Here is a 16,262-nt window from a genome sequence, read left to right as displayed (position 1 = left end):
AGAGATCGCGCCATTGTACTCCAGCCTGGGTAACAAGAGCGAAACTCCGTCTTAATAAAAAAAAAAAAAAAAAAACATTAGCCGGATGTGCTGGTGCGCGCCTGTAGTCCCAGCTACTGGGGAGGCTGAGTCAGCAGAATTGCCTGGGAGGCAGAGGTTGCAGTGAGCTGAGATGGCACCACTGCATTCCAGCCTGGGTGATAGAGTGAGACTCTGTCTCAAAAAAGAAAAATACAAAATTAAACACTAAGAGAACTAAACATAAGAATATAATATCACCGGCCAGGTGTAGTGGCTCACACCTGTAATCCCAGCACTTTGGGAGGCTGACGTGGATGGAACACCTGAGGTCGGGAGTTCTAGACCAGCCTGACCAACATGGAGAAACCCTGTCTCTACTAAAAATACAAAATTAGCCGGGCATATTGGTGTATGCCTGTAATCCCAGCTACTCGGGAGGCTGAGAAAGGAGAATCACTTGAACCCAGAAGGTGGAGGTTGCGGTGAGCCAAGATCACACCATTGCACGCCAGCCTGGGCAACAAGAGCAAAACTCTGACCCAAAAAAAAAAAAAAAGGAAAAAAATGCCTGGCACAAAGTACCATGTCTTATTAAATGCTGCTTTTTACATAGTTGTTATTATTAAATTATTTCAAAAAAATTCCAATTAAAGACAGACAAAGAAGAGCCTGGGCATGGTGGCTCAAGCCTGTAACCCCAGAATTTTGGGAGGCTGAGGTGGGAGGATCATGAGATCAGGAGATCGAGACCATCCTGTCCAACATGGTGAAAACCCATCTCTACTAAAAATACAAAAATTAGCTGGGTGTTGTCATGTGTGCCTGTTATTCCAGCTACTCAGGAGGCTGAGGCAGGAGAATCACTTGAACATGGGAGGCAGAGGTTTCATTGAGCCAAGTTTGTGCCACTGCACTTCAGCCTGGTGATAGAGCGAGACTCCATCTCAAAAACAAAACAAAACAAAACAAAAACCAGGACGTTCATCAAATGTAAATGACTAATATGAAACTTTCCCCTCATTCATATTGGGAGAATGCAAATAAACAGAGTGAGGTAACAGAAGTTTTGCCTGTCAAATCAATAAAGATTTAAAAAAAAAAAACTTTTATAGATGGCTGGCAGGAATAAATTCTATAAATATTTCTTTTTTTTTTTTTTTTTTTCCTAAAAGAGACAGGGTCTCACTATGTTGTTCAGGCTAGAGTGCAGTGGCTATTCACAGGCGCGATCCCACTACTGATCAGCATGGGAGTTTTGACCTGCTCCGTTTCCGACGTGGGCCGGTTCACCCCTCCTCAGGCAACCTGGTGGTCCCCCGCTCCCGGGAGGTCACCATATTGATGCCGAACTTAGTGCGGACACCCGATCGGCATAGTGCATTACAGCCCAGAACTCCTGGGCTCAAGTGATCCTCCCACCTCAGCCTCCCGAGTAGCTGGGACTATAGGCAGGCACCACAGTGCCTGGCTTTTTTTTTTTTTTTGAGACAGGGTCTCGTTCTGTCACCCAGGCTGAAGTGCAGTAGTGTGATCTCAGCTCAATGTAACCTCCGTCTGCTAGGCTCAAGCAATCCTCCGAACTCAGCCTCCCAAGTAGCTGGGACTATAGGCATGCGACACCACACCTGGCTAATTTTATCAAAAGCCTCAAAAATGTATATAACATTTAAACCTTCAATTTCCTTTTTAGGAACTTATCCCAAAGAATATCCTAAATCAGTTAGAAAATGATTAAGGATATAAAAGATTTATCTAAAAGGAAGTAATTACAGCATTGTTTTTGTTTGTTTGTTTTTTTGAGATGGAGTCTTGCTCTGGTGTCAGCCTAGAGTGCAGTGGCGCGATCTTGGCTCACTGCAAACTCTGCCTCCTTCCTGGGTTCATGTCATTCTCTTGCCTCATCTTCCTGAGTAGCTGGGACTACAGGCGTGCACCACCACGCCCAGCTAATTTTTCTATTTCTAGTAGAGGCGGGGTTTCACCATGTTGGCCAGAATGGTCTCCATCTCTTTACCTTGTGATCTGCCCTCCTTGGCCTCCCAAAGTGCTGGGATTACAGGTGCAAGCCACCACACCTGGCCGTATTGTTTTAATTAATAGCAAAAGGCTTGGAACAAATAGGAGATTGAATAGAGTCTGGCACTCTAATAAATGAATTTCCTGCAGCTGTTAAAACTAGTATTGTATAGGCCGGATGTGGTGGCTCACACCCGTAATCCCAGCACTTTGGGAGGCCAAGGCAGGCAGATCACAAGGTCAGGAGTTCAAGATCAGCCTGGCCAACATGGTGAAACCCTGTCTCTACTAAAAAATACAAAAAATTAGCCGGGAGTGGTGACAGGCACCTGCAATCCCAGCTACTTAGGGGGCTGAGGGAGGAGAATCGCTTGAACCTGGGAGGCGGAGGTTACAGTGAGCTGAGATTGTGCCATTGCACTCCAACCTGGGTGACAAGAGCAAGACTCTGTCTCCAAAAAAAAAAAAAAATAATAATAATATTGTATTCACAATAGTCAAAATGTAGAAGCAGCCAGTTGCTATGCCTCACACCTATAATCCCAACACTTTGGAAGGCTGAGGTGGGCAGAAACGAGCTCAGGAGTTCAAGACCAACCTGGACAACATGGCGAAACCCAACCTCTACAAAAATGTATTAATCCAAATTATCTGAGTGTGGTGGCACACACCTGTAGTCCCAGCTGGCTGGGAGGCTAAGGTGGGAGGATCTCTTGAGCCCAGCAGGTAGAGGTTGCAGTGAGCTGAGATCACACCAGTGCACTTACAGCCTGTGCAACAGAGCAAGACCTTGTCTCAAAAATGAAAGAAGAGGCCAGGCACAGTGGCTCACGCCCTATTCCCAGCACTTTGGGATGCCAAGGCAGGCAGATCACCTGAGGTTAGGGGTTCAAGACCAGCCTGACCAACATGGAGAAACCCTGTCTCTACTAAAATACAAACTAGCTGGCCGTGGTTGCACATGCCTGTAATCCCAGCTACTGGGGAGGCTGAGGAAGGAGAATTGCTTGAACTTGGGGGGCAGAGAGCAGATTGTGCCATTGCATTCCAGCTTGGGCAAGAAGAGCAAAACTCCATCTCAAAAAAAAAATTAAAAAGAAAAAGGCCAAGCACAGTGGCTCACACCTGTAAACCCAGCACTTTGAGAGGCTGAGGTGGGCGGATCACCTGAGCTCAGGAATTTGAGACTAGCCTGGCCAAAATGGTAAAGCCAGTCTCTACTAAAAATAAAAAAATTAGCTGGGCATAGTGGTGCACACCTGTAGTCCCAGCTACTCAGGAGGCTGAGGCAGGAGAATCACCTGAACTCGAGAGGCAGAGGTTACAGTGAGCTGAGACTGTGCCATTGCACTCCAGCCTGGGCGACAAGAGCGAAACTTGGTCTTAAAATAAAAGGTAGAAGCACCCAAGTGTCTAGCAACAGATGAATGGATGAAGAAAACGTCATATATACATACATGGAATGTTTGCTTTTTTTCTTTTCTGGTTTTCTGGGTAAGCATGGAATTTTTTTGTTTCTTTTTTTCTCTCTTCCCTTTCTTCTCTTCCTTCCTTCTTTTCCATTCATTCTTTCATTTGAGACAGAGTCTCATTCTGTTGCCCAAGCTGGAATACAGTGGCACAATCATAGCTCACTGCAGCCTTGAACTCCTGAGCCCACGTGATCCTTCTACCTCAGCCTTCTGAATAGCTGGGATTATAGGTGTGCACCACCACACCTGGCTAATTTTTAAATTTTTTGTAGAAACAGGGTCTTGCTCTGTTGCTCAGGCTGGTCTCAAACTCCTGGGCTCCAGCAAACCTCCTGCCTTTGCTTCCCAAAGTCCTGGGATTACAGGTGTGAGCCACCACTCCTGGCCCATTATTCAGCCTTACAAAGGAAGGCAATTTCCACACCTGATATAACATGGATGAACATTCATTCATACAAATGAATACTAAGTGAAATAAGCCAGTCACAAAAGGACAAATACTGTTTTATTCAACTCATATGAGGTAGCTACGGAAAGTAGGATGGTGGTTGCCAGGGGCTTGGAGAAGGCAAGACTGGGGAGTTATCATTTTATGCATACAGAGTTTCAGATGAGGAAGATGAAAAAGTTTAGAGATGGATGGTGGTGATAGAGATGGATGGGGTTTCACCATGTTGGCCAGGCTGGTCTCAAAACTCCTAACCACAAGCAATCTGCCTGCCTCGGCCTCCCAAAGTGCTAGGATTATAGGCATGAGCCACAGCACCCGGCCTGTAATTTTATTTTTGAAAACACTGGTTTAAATCAAACAAAATACCTTATTCCCACAATTGCCTTTACAAGGTGAATGAATGTCTTCTTTGTTTAAGGTCAGGATCCAAAGCCTTGGACAGTGTACTGTACTGTACACAAGCTGACACTCAAAGGAAGATGCACTGTTGAAGTTCACTTACCAACTTTGAGAAACGTTTTTAGTTCCAAGGGTCGCAGCACTGGTTGTTTTTCTATACGACCGTAGGTTTCTGCAATGCTTTCTACTTCCACCTTAGGGCATTTAAACAGCTCATAAGTCCCATCTCGGTTCTTGATAAAGCTACGGGTGATTTCCAAGGGCATCTGGACACCAAGACAATACCAAAAAAAGGTGAGAGAGAAAACTTTCAAAATAGACAAATACCTGGATGAAAACAAACTTATCATTCCTTCTTTCTTGTTAAGTACATTCAAATGAATTACAACTTCCCTGTTTTTCAAGAAAATCCTGTTAATAAATCTGCCTTTTCTCCCTTACATCATTCATGGCTTTGCTTTTTTCTCTATAATCTTAATTTCTACCCCAGCCAAACCATACACCAGTTGAAGCTCTAACATCTTCATGGGTATGTGACTGCTGCTGGCATAGACCTGCTCTAAAATCGGTTTTATTCCTTCCCCTACTGCTTTGCTAGCAGCATTCTTCTCTTAAATTCCTCTGTCGATAGCACCTACAGTTCTCCTCATATCCTGTATGCTTCACACTGTCCTTGGGACTGAGCCAGGCAGAACTGGAACTGAATGCTGTGGTGACCCGGAGGAAATTACAAACTTCTCAGAGCCTGTTTTCTCATCTGCAAAATGCAGTTAATGCCAGCGCATGGCTGGGAGGTCAAATGAGGTGATGGAGGTAAGTAATGCCTCACAGTGAGAAGCTCCATGATTCTTAGCTCTCTTCTGCCACGTGCCTGCACCCTGGGTTGCTTCAATGGCTCCCTAAATGCCATCCATTCCAGGCTAAAAGCTGCCTCTGTGGCATCTGCATTTAAAGGAATTCTGTAGTGTCTTTAATGCTAACACAGGCCTTTTCTAGGGTTCACATGTATTGTTTTTAAGAGTCACGGTCGCCAGGCACAGTGGCTCATGCACAGGTTGTGGTGAGATCGTGCCATTGCACTCCAGCCTGGGAAACAGGAGAGAAACTCCATCAAAAAAAAAAAAAAAAAAAAAAAAAAAAAAGCCAGACTCGGTGGCTCACGTCTGTAATCCCAGCACTTTGGGAGGCTCAGGCGGGTGGATCATGAGGTCAGGAGCTCAAGACCAGGCTGACCAACATGGTGAAACCCCGTCTCTACTAAAAATACAAAAATTAGCTGGGTGTGTCGGGGCATGCATATAATCCGAGCTACTCAGGAGGCTGAGGCAGGAGAATCACTTGAATCCAGGAGGCAGAGGTTACAGTGAGACAAGATTGTGCCACTGCACTACAGGTTGGGCGACAGAGTGAGACTGTCTCAAAAAAAAAAAAAAAAAGGGTCTCACTTGGTTGCCTCTGCTGGAGTATAGTGGTGCAATCATGGCTTACTACAGACTCTAACTCCTAGGCTCAAGTGATCTTCTTGCTTCAGCTTCCTTAGTGGTTGGGACTATAGGCACACACCACCATGCCTGGTTTTTTTCTTTTGGATATGGAGTCTAGCTCTGTTGCCCAGGCTGGAGTGCAGTGGCACGATCTTGGCTCACTGCAACCTCCGCCATGTTGGCCAAGCTGGTCTTGAACTCCTGACCTCAGGTGATCCTCCCACCTTGGCCTCCCAAAATGCTGAATTTTTTTTTTTTTTTTTTCGAGACAGAGTTTCACTCTTACTGCCCAGACTAGAGTGCAGTGGCATGATCTTGGCTCACCACAACCTCCGCCTCCCACGTTCAAGTGATTCTTCTGCCTCAGCCTCCCAAGTAGCTGGGATTACAGGCATGCGCCACCACACCCAGCTAATTTTGTATTTTTAGTAGAGATGGGGTTGCTCCATGTTGATCAGGCTGGTCTCGAACTCCCAACCTCAGGTGAACTGCCTGCCTCAGTCTCCCAAAGTGCTGAGATTACAAGCATGAGCCACTGTGCCCGGGTCCTTTTTTTTTTTTTTTTTTCCAGAGTAGGAGCCTCAGTGTGTTGCCTAGACTGGTCTTGAATTCCTGGCCTCAAACAATCCTTTATCTCAGCCTCCTAAATCACTGGTATTATAGCCACCATGCCTGGCTCACATGTAAATTCTGTAGCTACCAAACAACTTATTACTATTTTTTTTTCCTGAACAGAAGAATGCCTTGCAATTAAGCTACTCTTAATGTATCAAATCACATTATGCTGAATTTTCTACACAATTCTATTACTGTAGGAAGAAAAACTCAAATTTTCAGGACCTGCTTGAAAAACATGTTTTAAAATATGTAGGCCAGGTACAGTGGCTCATGCCTGTAATCCTTGCACTTTGGGAGGCCAAGGTGGGTGGATCACTTGAGGTCAGGAGTTTGAGACCAGCGTAGCCAACATGGCGAAACCCCGTCTCTACTAAAAATACAAAAATTAGCTGGGCATGGTGGTGCGCGTCTGGAGTCCCAGCTACTCGGGAGGTTAAGGCATGAGAAATGCTTGAACCTGGGAGGTGGAGGTTACAGTAAACCGAGATCATGCTGCTGCACTGCAGCCTGGGCAACAGAGCAAGAGACTCTGTCTCAAAAATAAATAAATAAATAATAAAAACATAAATAAAATGTCTAATGTGGCTGAGTGTGGCAAATTACACCTGTAATCACAGCACTTTGGGAGGCCAAGATGAGAAGACTGCTTGAACCCAGTAGTTTGAGACCAGCCTAGGCAACGTAGCAGGACCCCTATCTTTAAAAAGTTTTTTTAAATAAATAGGGGTGGGCCCTGTGGCTCACGCTTGTAATCCCAGCACTTTGGGAGGCTGAGGCAGGCAGATTGCTTGAGTTCAGGAATTTGAGACCAGCCTGGGCAACATGGCAAAATCTCTACAAAAATCAGCTGTGCATGGGGGCATGTGCCTGTAGCCCAAGCTACTCAGGAGGCTGAGGTGGGAGGATCACTTGAGCCCAAGAGGTAGAGGTAGAGTGAGCCGTGCCTGTACCACTGCACTCCACACAGGCAATAGAGTGAGACCCTGTCCCCCAAAAAACAAAATACAATAAAGACAAAAAAACGTTTTTTTAAAAAAGGTCATTTCTTGGCTGGGTGCAGTGGCTCATCCCTATAATCCCAGCACTTTGGGAGGCTGAAGCAGGCAGATCATGAGGTCAGGAGTTTGAGACCAGCCTGGCCAACATGGTAAAACCCCATCTCTACTAAAAATACAAAAATTAGCTGGGCATTGTGGCATGTGCCTGTATTCCTAGCTACCTGGGAGGCTCAGGCAAGGGAATTGCTTGAACCCAGGAGGCAGAGGTTGCAGTGAGCCGAGATTGTGCCATTGCACTCCAGTCTGGGTGACAGAGCAAGACTCTGTCTCAAAATAAAATAAAAAGTTTCATTTATCTAATGAGAATAAAGCTGTAGTTTGGGGAGGAGGGTTAATTGTGCTGGTGCCACTGACTTCACAAATATTATATCATCTCAAATTATTTATATACTTTGTAGCTGCCTGCCAGTCAAATCTAAGACTCATCATAGCTATTGGGGATCATTATTTAATTTATTAAAAAATTATCTGTTTTCTCATCCTAAAGGCAAAGAAAAAGTATATTCCAATGTAAGATACTTTTTTCAAGCCATAGGGAACACACATTAAAATTAGAGTCAGAACTATAAAGCCAGGGATATTCCTGAATAATCTCTTAGCATGAAAAAAAGAAACTTTGGTTTCTGTAACTCAGGAAACTGGTGCCAACATTATCCCTTGCCTCCCTCTCCTCCCTTCACCACCCTCCCACTGTTAGAGAAATAAACTCTCACCTCTGGGGTATCTAAGATTTGTTTAACTTGCAGGATATTAGTGATGTGCCAAGTATACTTGGAAAAGGTTCCCAGTGGCAAGGCATCTTTCCGAACAAAAGCTTCAATGTAAAAAAAGGACAAAATTAGATGAGCAAAACATAACATTTTCTTTTACTGTATTTGTTACCTAGTTTCTAATGCAGTACTATTATTTCCTTATTAATTCTCAGCACTTTAAAAAAGAAATTCTAGAGGCAAATACATAATAGGGTTTGGCAGAAATGTGACAAATGAGTTGATGTAAATAATTCATATGCTCATCATTGAAAGCTTTGTGCTCCAGGCATGTGAGCAGAAGTCCTAACTCTGAAAATTCCACACAGATCTTTTCCAAACATAATTCTCTATGTTCAAGACATCTGTCACTATACCAAAGGGAAATCCTGTACCTGTAGTAGAGTTGGGGAGCCGTTTTTTTGCACTTCCTATAGATATTCTCTGTTGCAGGGCATCAAAAAAGGACTGAGGAATGTGGAACACCAGTGGTTCTGGTTTGCCTATGGGAAACAAGAAGAAACAACTCATTTAAAGAAACTCAGTGGACTTTCTGATGTACAGGGAGACGTGAAAGAAAAGGAATCAAGGGACAGTAATAACTTAAAATACCACTGAGGTTTCTTCATACGGAGGCAAAAAGAAGGCTTTGATTTACCTTTCTGGCCCAAGAGCTGTCACTAGTCCTACTCTTGATCCCTTGCAATCATAACAAACACAGTGTAGCCTGGGCAACAAAGGGAGACCCGGTGTCTACAAAAATTTTTTTTAAATTAACCGGGCGTGTTGGCATGCGTCTGTTGTCCCAACTGCTTGGGAGGCTGAGGTGGGAGAATCAACTGAGTTGAGGAGTTTGAGGCTACAGTAAGCCATGATCATGCCACTGCACTGGTCCAGCCTGGGCAACACAGTGAGACCCTTCCTCAAAAAGGAAAAAAAGGAAAGGCTGGATGGGTGGCTCACACCTGTAGTCCCAGCCAACGTGGGTGGATTACCTGAGGTCAGGAGTTCGAGACCAGCTTGGCCAACATGGTGAAACCCCATCTCTACTAAAAATACAAACAAACAAACAAAAATTAGCTGGGCATGGTGGCATGTGCCTGTAATCCCAGCCATTTGGGAGGCTGAGGCCAGAGAATCGCCTGAACCCAGGAGGCTGAGGTTGCAGTGAGCCGAGCTCATGCCACTGAACTCCAGCCTGAGCAACAGAGTGAAACTCCATTGAAAAAAAAGAAGAAAAAATGAAAAAAAAAAAAATACCAACACAGTAGATCCTCATCATCCACCAAATACCATGTTTCAAATCCCCAATTTTATAAAGACCAACACAGCACAGACCTTCCCCCTTACAGGGTATGTGAAGTAAGGGGGAACAATGAGATGAGAACAATGAGGCCGAGGTGGGTTGCCTCCACTTGATCCCATCTTGCTGGCTATCCCTGGGCTCCTGCTATATGCATTCATGTCTAAGCAAACTAACTACATGCTGTCTCACCAGATGGTCAACACCATGAACGCTGAGGGACTACAAGTTAGGACACTGCTTACCCAGCTGTCTTTCTCCCTGAATATGACCTCAAGGCAGTTAAAATACTTGAAACTACTTAGCAAACCTCATAAAGAAATTTGCAAGACATTAGGTCAACAAAAAGAGACTTAAGGGGAGGAGGTCAAGTGAGTTCAGTCTTCTTAAAAAATTCTGTCCAGACTAGGCATGGTGGCTCACACCTGTAATCCCAGCACTTTGGTAGGCCTAGGTGGGTGGATCGCTTGAGGTCAGGAGTTCAACACCAGCCTGGCCAACATAGTGAAACCTCATCTCTCCTAAAAATACAAATATTAGCCAGGAGTGGTGACACATGCCTGTAATCCCAGCTACTCAGGAAGCTGAAACATGAGAATTTCTTGAGCCTGGGAGGTGGAGGTTGCAGTGAGCCGAGATTGCGTCTCTGCACTCCAGCCTGTGTGACAGAGCAAGACTGTCTCAAAAAGGTAAAAAAAAAAAAAAAAAAAGAATTAACTTCAAGAAGGCTTCATAAAAGACACACACTTCTAGTCCAGGAGACAGCTGATGGAAACTTGGACAAAGGCGGTAGCAATGGAGATGGTGAGACGAAATAGAGGGTGGTACAGGAATCAGATGGAAGAGGATCACAAGTGTAGAGCTTATAGTATTATCAATATTCTGTCTTCTGGGCTGGGTGCGGTGGCTCATGGCTGTAATCCCAGAACTTTGGGAGGCAAAGGCAGGTGGATCACCTGAGGTCAGGAGTTCAAGACCAGCCTGGCCAACATGGCAAAATCCCATTTCTACTAATATTACAAAAAATTGGCCAGGCGTGGTGGCAGGTGCCTGTAATCCCAGCTACTCAGGAGGCTGAAGCAAGAGAATTGCTTGAACCCGGGAGGTGGAGGTTGCAGTGAGCCGAGATCACACCACTACACTCCAGCCTGGGTGACAAGAGCGAAACTCCATTTCAAAACGAAACAAAACATTCTATTTTCTGCTTGGGAGATAAGTTAATAGGTATTATATTATTTCAAATAATAAATATATAAAATAAAAAAAAAAAAAGAAACCATAGTCTTTTTCATTATAACCCTCCTTAGCTTATTTTGTTATTTTTCCAAAAAGTAATTTCTGGGTTGGGTGCAGTGGCTCATGCCTATAATCCCAGCACCATGGGAGGCCGAGGCAGGTGGATCACGAAGTCAAGCATTTGAGACCACCTGGCCAACATGGTGAAAACCCATCTCTACTAAAAATACAAAAATTAGCCAGGCTTGGTGGCAGGCGCCTGTAGTCCCAGCTATTTGGGAGGCTGAGGCAGGAGAATCACTTGAACCCAGGAGGCGGAGGTGCAGTGAGCCGAGATCACACCACTGCACTCCAGCCTGGGTGACAAGAGTGAAACTGCATTTCAAAACAAAATAAAACAAAAATTCTATTTTCTGCTTGGGAGGTGAGTTAATAGGCAATTATATTATTTCAAACAATAAATATATGCAATTTTAAAAGAAAAAGAAACCATAGTCTTTTTACTTTTTCTTTCTTTTTTTTTTTGAAGAGTCTTACCCTGTTGTCCATGCTGGAGTGCAATGGCACAATCTTGGCTTGCTGCAACCTCCACCTCCCGGGTTTAAGCCATTCTCCTGCCTCTACTCCCTAGCAGCTGGGATTACAGGCACCCACCACCATGCACAGCTAATTTTTGTATTCTTAGTAGAGATGGGGTTTCACCATGTTGGCCAGGCTGGTTTTGAACTGATCTCAGGTGATCTGCCCGCCTCGGCCTCCCAAAGTGCTGGGATTACAGGCATGAGCCACTGCGCCCAGCCTAGAAACCATAGATAGGCCTTTTCATTACAACCCTCCTTAGCTTATTTTGTTATTTTTGCAAAAAGTAATTTCTGGGCCAGGCGCAGTGGATCACACCTGTAATCCCAGCACTTTGGGAGGCCGAGGAGGGCAGATCACAAGGTCAGGCGTTCAAGACCAGCCTGACTAACATGGTGAAACCTTGTCTCTACTAAAAATACAAAAATTAGATGGGTATGGTGGCACATGCCTATAATCTCAGCTATCAGGGAGGCTGAGGCAAGAGAATCGCTTGAACCTGGGAGGCGGACGTTGCAGTGAGCCTATCATTGCGTCACTGCACTCCAGCCTGGGCAATAAGAGCAAAACTCCATCTCAACAACAAAAAAGAAAAGAAAAGAAAAAAATAAAGAACTGTGGGGCAGTGGGTTTGTATGTGTAGTGGCAGGGACTGGAAATAGGAAGAAACCAGTCCACGTAGATAGAGTGCAAAACTAGAAGTATAAAACTCAAACATTTTGGCTTAGCATGAGGAAGACCTTCCTCATAACTATCACTGTGTAACAGTGTTAGGAGCTGCCTCAAAGAGCAGCGAGCTCCTCATCACTGGACAAAGCCTGGAAAACTATTATGCACAAGCAAGGATGCCTTTACTTTTTTTTAGACAGGGTCTCGCTCTGCTGCCCAGGCTGGAGTGCAGTGGCAGGATCATGGCTCACTGCAGCTTTGACCTCCCAGGCTCAAGTGATCTTCCTGATTCTGCCTCTCCAGTAGCTTGAACTACAACATATGCCACCATACTTGGCTAATTTCTTTTTTTTTTGAGACAGGGTCTCATTCTTTCGCCCAGGCTGGAGTGCAGTGGTGCAATCTCGGCTCACTGCAACCTCCACTTCCTGGGCTCCAGTGATCCTCCCACCTCAGCCTCCCAAGTAGCTGGGACTACAGGTGTGCACCACCACACACGATTAATTTTTGTATTTTTCCTAGAGATGGAGGTCTCACTTTGCTGCCCAGGCTGATCTCGAACTCCTGGGCTCAAACAATCTGCCCACCTTGGTCTCCCAAAGTGCTAGGATTACAGGCATGAGCCCCCATACCCGGCTGGCACCTGGCTAATTTTTTTTTTTTTGAGACAGAGTTTTGCTCTTGTTGCCCAAGCTGAAGTGCAATGGCATGATCTCGGCTCACCACAATATCTGCGTCCCAGGTTCAAGCAAGTCTCCTGCCTCAGCCTCCTGAGTAGCTGGGATTACAGGTACGCACCACTACGCTCAGCTAATTTTTGTATCTTTAGTTGAGATGGGGTTTCACCATGTTGACCAGGATGGTCTCCTGACCTCGTGATCCGCCCACCTCGGCCTCCCAAAGTGCTGGGATTATAGGTGTGAGACACTGCACCCAGCCATCTGGCTAATTTTTTAAGTTTTTTGTAGAGATGGGGTATCCTCCCATGTTGCCCAGACTGGTCTTGAACTCCAGGGCTCAAATGATCTGCCCGCCTCGCCTCCCAAAGTGCTGAGATAACGGGCATGAGCTGGCACATATGGCATAAGAATACTTTTAAGGCAACAAGCAGGGACCGGCTAGATCTGAAACAGCTGATGTCCATGAGACTATAATAAATCACACCCAAATCTGGCCTGTCTTCTCCAGTTTTCCTCAGCATGTTCATGTACTCTTTTTTTTTTGAGACAGTCTTACTCTGTCACCTAGGCTGGAGTGCAATGGTGCAATCTCGGCTTATTGCAACCTCCGCCTCCTGGATTCAAGTGATTCTTCTACTTCAGCCTCCTGAGTAGCTGGGACTACAGGTGCGCCACCATGTCCAGCTAATTTTTGTATTTTTTTTTAGTAGAGACATGGTTTCACCATGTTGGCTAGGCTGGTCTTGAACTCCTGACCTCAGGTGATCTACTCGCCTCGGCTTCCCAAAATGCTGAGATTACAGGTGTGAGCCACCGCACCCAGCCTAGATTTCTACTTTCTTGTGGCCTAGTGCTCTCTGGACCGAAGTCTAATTACTTTTGCTATCCGAGTAGAATTACAGCACAATTATCTTTTTTTTTTTTTAAAGACGGGGTTTCACCATGATGGCCAGGCTGGTCTTGAACTCCTGACCTCAGGTGATCCACCCACCTTGGCCTCCCAAAGTGCTAGGATTACAGGCGTGAGCCACCGTGCCCGGCAGTACAATTATTTTAATTTCTCCACTTTCAGCAAGAGCCCAGTTAGGTGGCCAATACTTACCATCAAACTGATAGTGCATGGTTTGATGGATGCGTTCTGTGACGCTGGCCAGCCAGTCTTGGAAGGATAAAGTCACTTGTGCCTCATCTAACAGCTGACCACAGGCTAGGAAAAAAACACAACACACACACACACACACACACACACACACACACACACACACACACACACTTCTTTAGTAACTTTTCTTACAAAATAAACAGCTAATTGAAGTTTAAAAAAGCTAAGAAGTTTTTTGTTTTCTTTTTTTTTTAATTTTTTATTTTGAGATGGATGTTTGCTCTTGTTGCCCAGGCGGAAGTAAAGTGGTACAATCTTGGCTCACTGATACCTCCGCCTCCCAGGTTCTAGCCATTCTCTTGCCTCAGCCTCCTGAGTAGCTGGGATGGTGCCCACCACAACACCTGGCTAATTTTTTGTATTTTTAGTAGAGATGGAGTTTCACCATGTTGGCCAGGCTGGTCTCAAACTCCTGACCTCAGGTGATCCACCCACCTCGGCCTCCCAAAGTGCAGGGATTACAGGCATGAGCCACCATGCCCAGCCTGTTTTTTTGTTTATTGACAGGGCTTTGTCATGTTGCCCAGGCTGGCTTCGAACTCCTGGGTACAAGCAATCCACCTACCTCAGCCTCCTGAAGTGCTAGGAGAAGAGTTAATAAGTTTGTTCAGGAAAAAAGCTGAACTTCAAAGAAAGCAAATAAACTAAATGAAATAAGATATTGTGGGATTTTTTTTTTTTTTTTTTTTTTTTTTTTCAGAATCTCACTCTGTTGCCCTGGCTGGGGTGAAGTGGCACAATCTCAGCTCACTGCAACCTCAGCCTCCCAGGTTTAAGTGATTCTCATGCCTCAGCCTCCTGGGTGGCTGGGACTACATGTGTGCCACTATGCCCAGCTAATGTTGTCTTTTTAACAAAGATGGGGCTTTTGCCATGTTGCCCAGGCTGGTCTCAAACTCCTGGCCTCAAGTGATCTGCCCACCTTGGCCTCCCAAAGTGCTGGGATTACAGGCATGAGCCACCTGAGGTCAGGAACTCAAGACCAGTCTGGCAAATGTGATGAAACCCTGTCTCTACTAAAAATACAAAAATTGGCTGGGCATGGTGGCATGCGCCGGTAATCCCAGCTACTCGGGAGTGTAAAGCGGGAAAATCACTTGAACCGAGAGGCAGAGGTTATAGTGAGCCAAGATCACACCACTGCACTCCAGCCTGGGCAACAGAGCTATCTCAAAAAAAAAAAAGGAAAGAAAATAAGAAATGATAAGCAATGCCTGTAATTCCAGCTCTTTGGGAGACTGAGGCAGGAGGATCACTTGAGCTCAGAAGTTTGAAAACAGCATGGGTAACATGGCAAAACCCTGTCTCCACCAAAAATACAAAAAATTAGCCAGGCATGGTGGTGAATGCTTGTCGCCCCAGCTACTCAGGAGGCTGAGGTGGGAGGATTGCTTGAGCCTAGGAGGCAGAGGGTGTAGTAAGCCGAGATCATGACACTGCACTCCAACCTAGGTGACAGAGTGAGACCCCATCTCAAGTAAAAATAAATAAATAAATAAATACATAATAACGGCTTTTTGAGATTTATAAGTTAGTTCTATTCATGATGACTATGTATCCATATGCCCCAGACCCTCTCAATAATGACCATATTGTTTCATGCCAAGGTTGAGCACAAATAGGTAAGACTGAGTGATGTATTCACTGTGGGTTGCTCTGATAACTTTAGACTTAAAACCTAAAACCTTGTATTCAGAAACGTAAAATGAATCAATTCACTTTTAAATATAAGCGAAAGAGTTAAATCTTGCAGCCCTAGAGTAAATAACTGGAAAGTACAGTAATGAGTGATGGAATTTAATGGAGCCAGAGTTTAGAGTTAGAGTCAAAAGGCTATGAGAGGCCGGGCGCAGTGGCTTACACCTGAATCCCAGCACTTTGGGAGGCTGAGCTGGGTGGAACACTTGATGTCAGGAGTTCAAGACCAGCCTGGCCAACGTGGTGAAACCCCATGTCTACTAAAAACTCAAAAATTGCTGGGCATGGTGGTGCATGCCTGTAATCCCAGCTACTCAGGAGACTGAGGCAGGAGAATTGCTTGAGCCCAGGAAGTGGAGGTTGCAGTGAGCTGAGATTGTGCCGCTGCACTCCAGCCTGAGTGACAGAGTGAGACTCTGTCTCAAAAAAAATGTCTATGGGACTTAGGACCCCCATTGAGTGACCAGAGTCCATGTCTCAACTTCCTCTCTTCTAAGATGAAGATATGCATCTGGATGATCTCCAAATTCAAGAGCCTTCACAGATTTATCATTCTATTTCTTCTCCTAAAATACCTTTAGTCCAGGTGCAGTGGCTCACACCTGTAATCTTAGCACTTTGGGAGGCCGAGGTGGGTGGATCTCTTGAGCCCGATGGATTGCTTGAG

General features: G+C 45.2%; 1 protein-coding gene across 4 annotated transcripts in view; it reads right to left on the bottom strand.

The window, feature by feature from the left end:
- The window catches only part of CUNH2orf42 (chromosome unknown C2orf42 homolog), a 42,005-nt gene that overhangs the window by 6,745 nt on the left and 18,998 nt on the right, over positions 1-16,262 (bottom strand). For 2 of the 4 annotated variants that reach the window (XM_032291844.1, XM_032291845.1), the window contains exons 6-9: positions 13,838-13,942; positions 8,664-8,771; positions 8,233-8,333; positions 4,463-4,625 (exon numbers count right to left, since the gene is read on the bottom strand). In XM_032291844.1, coding sequence (XP_032147735.1) covers positions 4,463-4,625; positions 8,233-8,333; positions 8,664-8,771; positions 13,838-13,942 — 477 coding nt within the window. The remainder of the gene's footprint in view (positions 1-4,462; positions 4,626-8,232; positions 8,334-8,663; positions 8,772-13,837; positions 13,943-16,262) is intronic. The other 2 variants (XM_032291847.1, XM_032291846.1) reach the window with 2 other exon arrangements.

This window comes from Sapajus apella, unplaced genomic scaffold, assembly GCF_009761245.1.
Source record: "Sapajus apella isolate SASKATOON/1434 unplaced genomic scaffold, GSC_monkey_1.0 scaffold26, whole genome shotgun sequence".
Classification (NCBI taxonomy): Eukaryota; Metazoa; Chordata; class Mammalia; order Primates; family Cebidae; genus Sapajus; species Sapajus apella.
The sequence above is the reverse complement of the archived record's forward strand: the minus strand, read 5'-3'. Positions and strand labels throughout refer to the sequence as shown.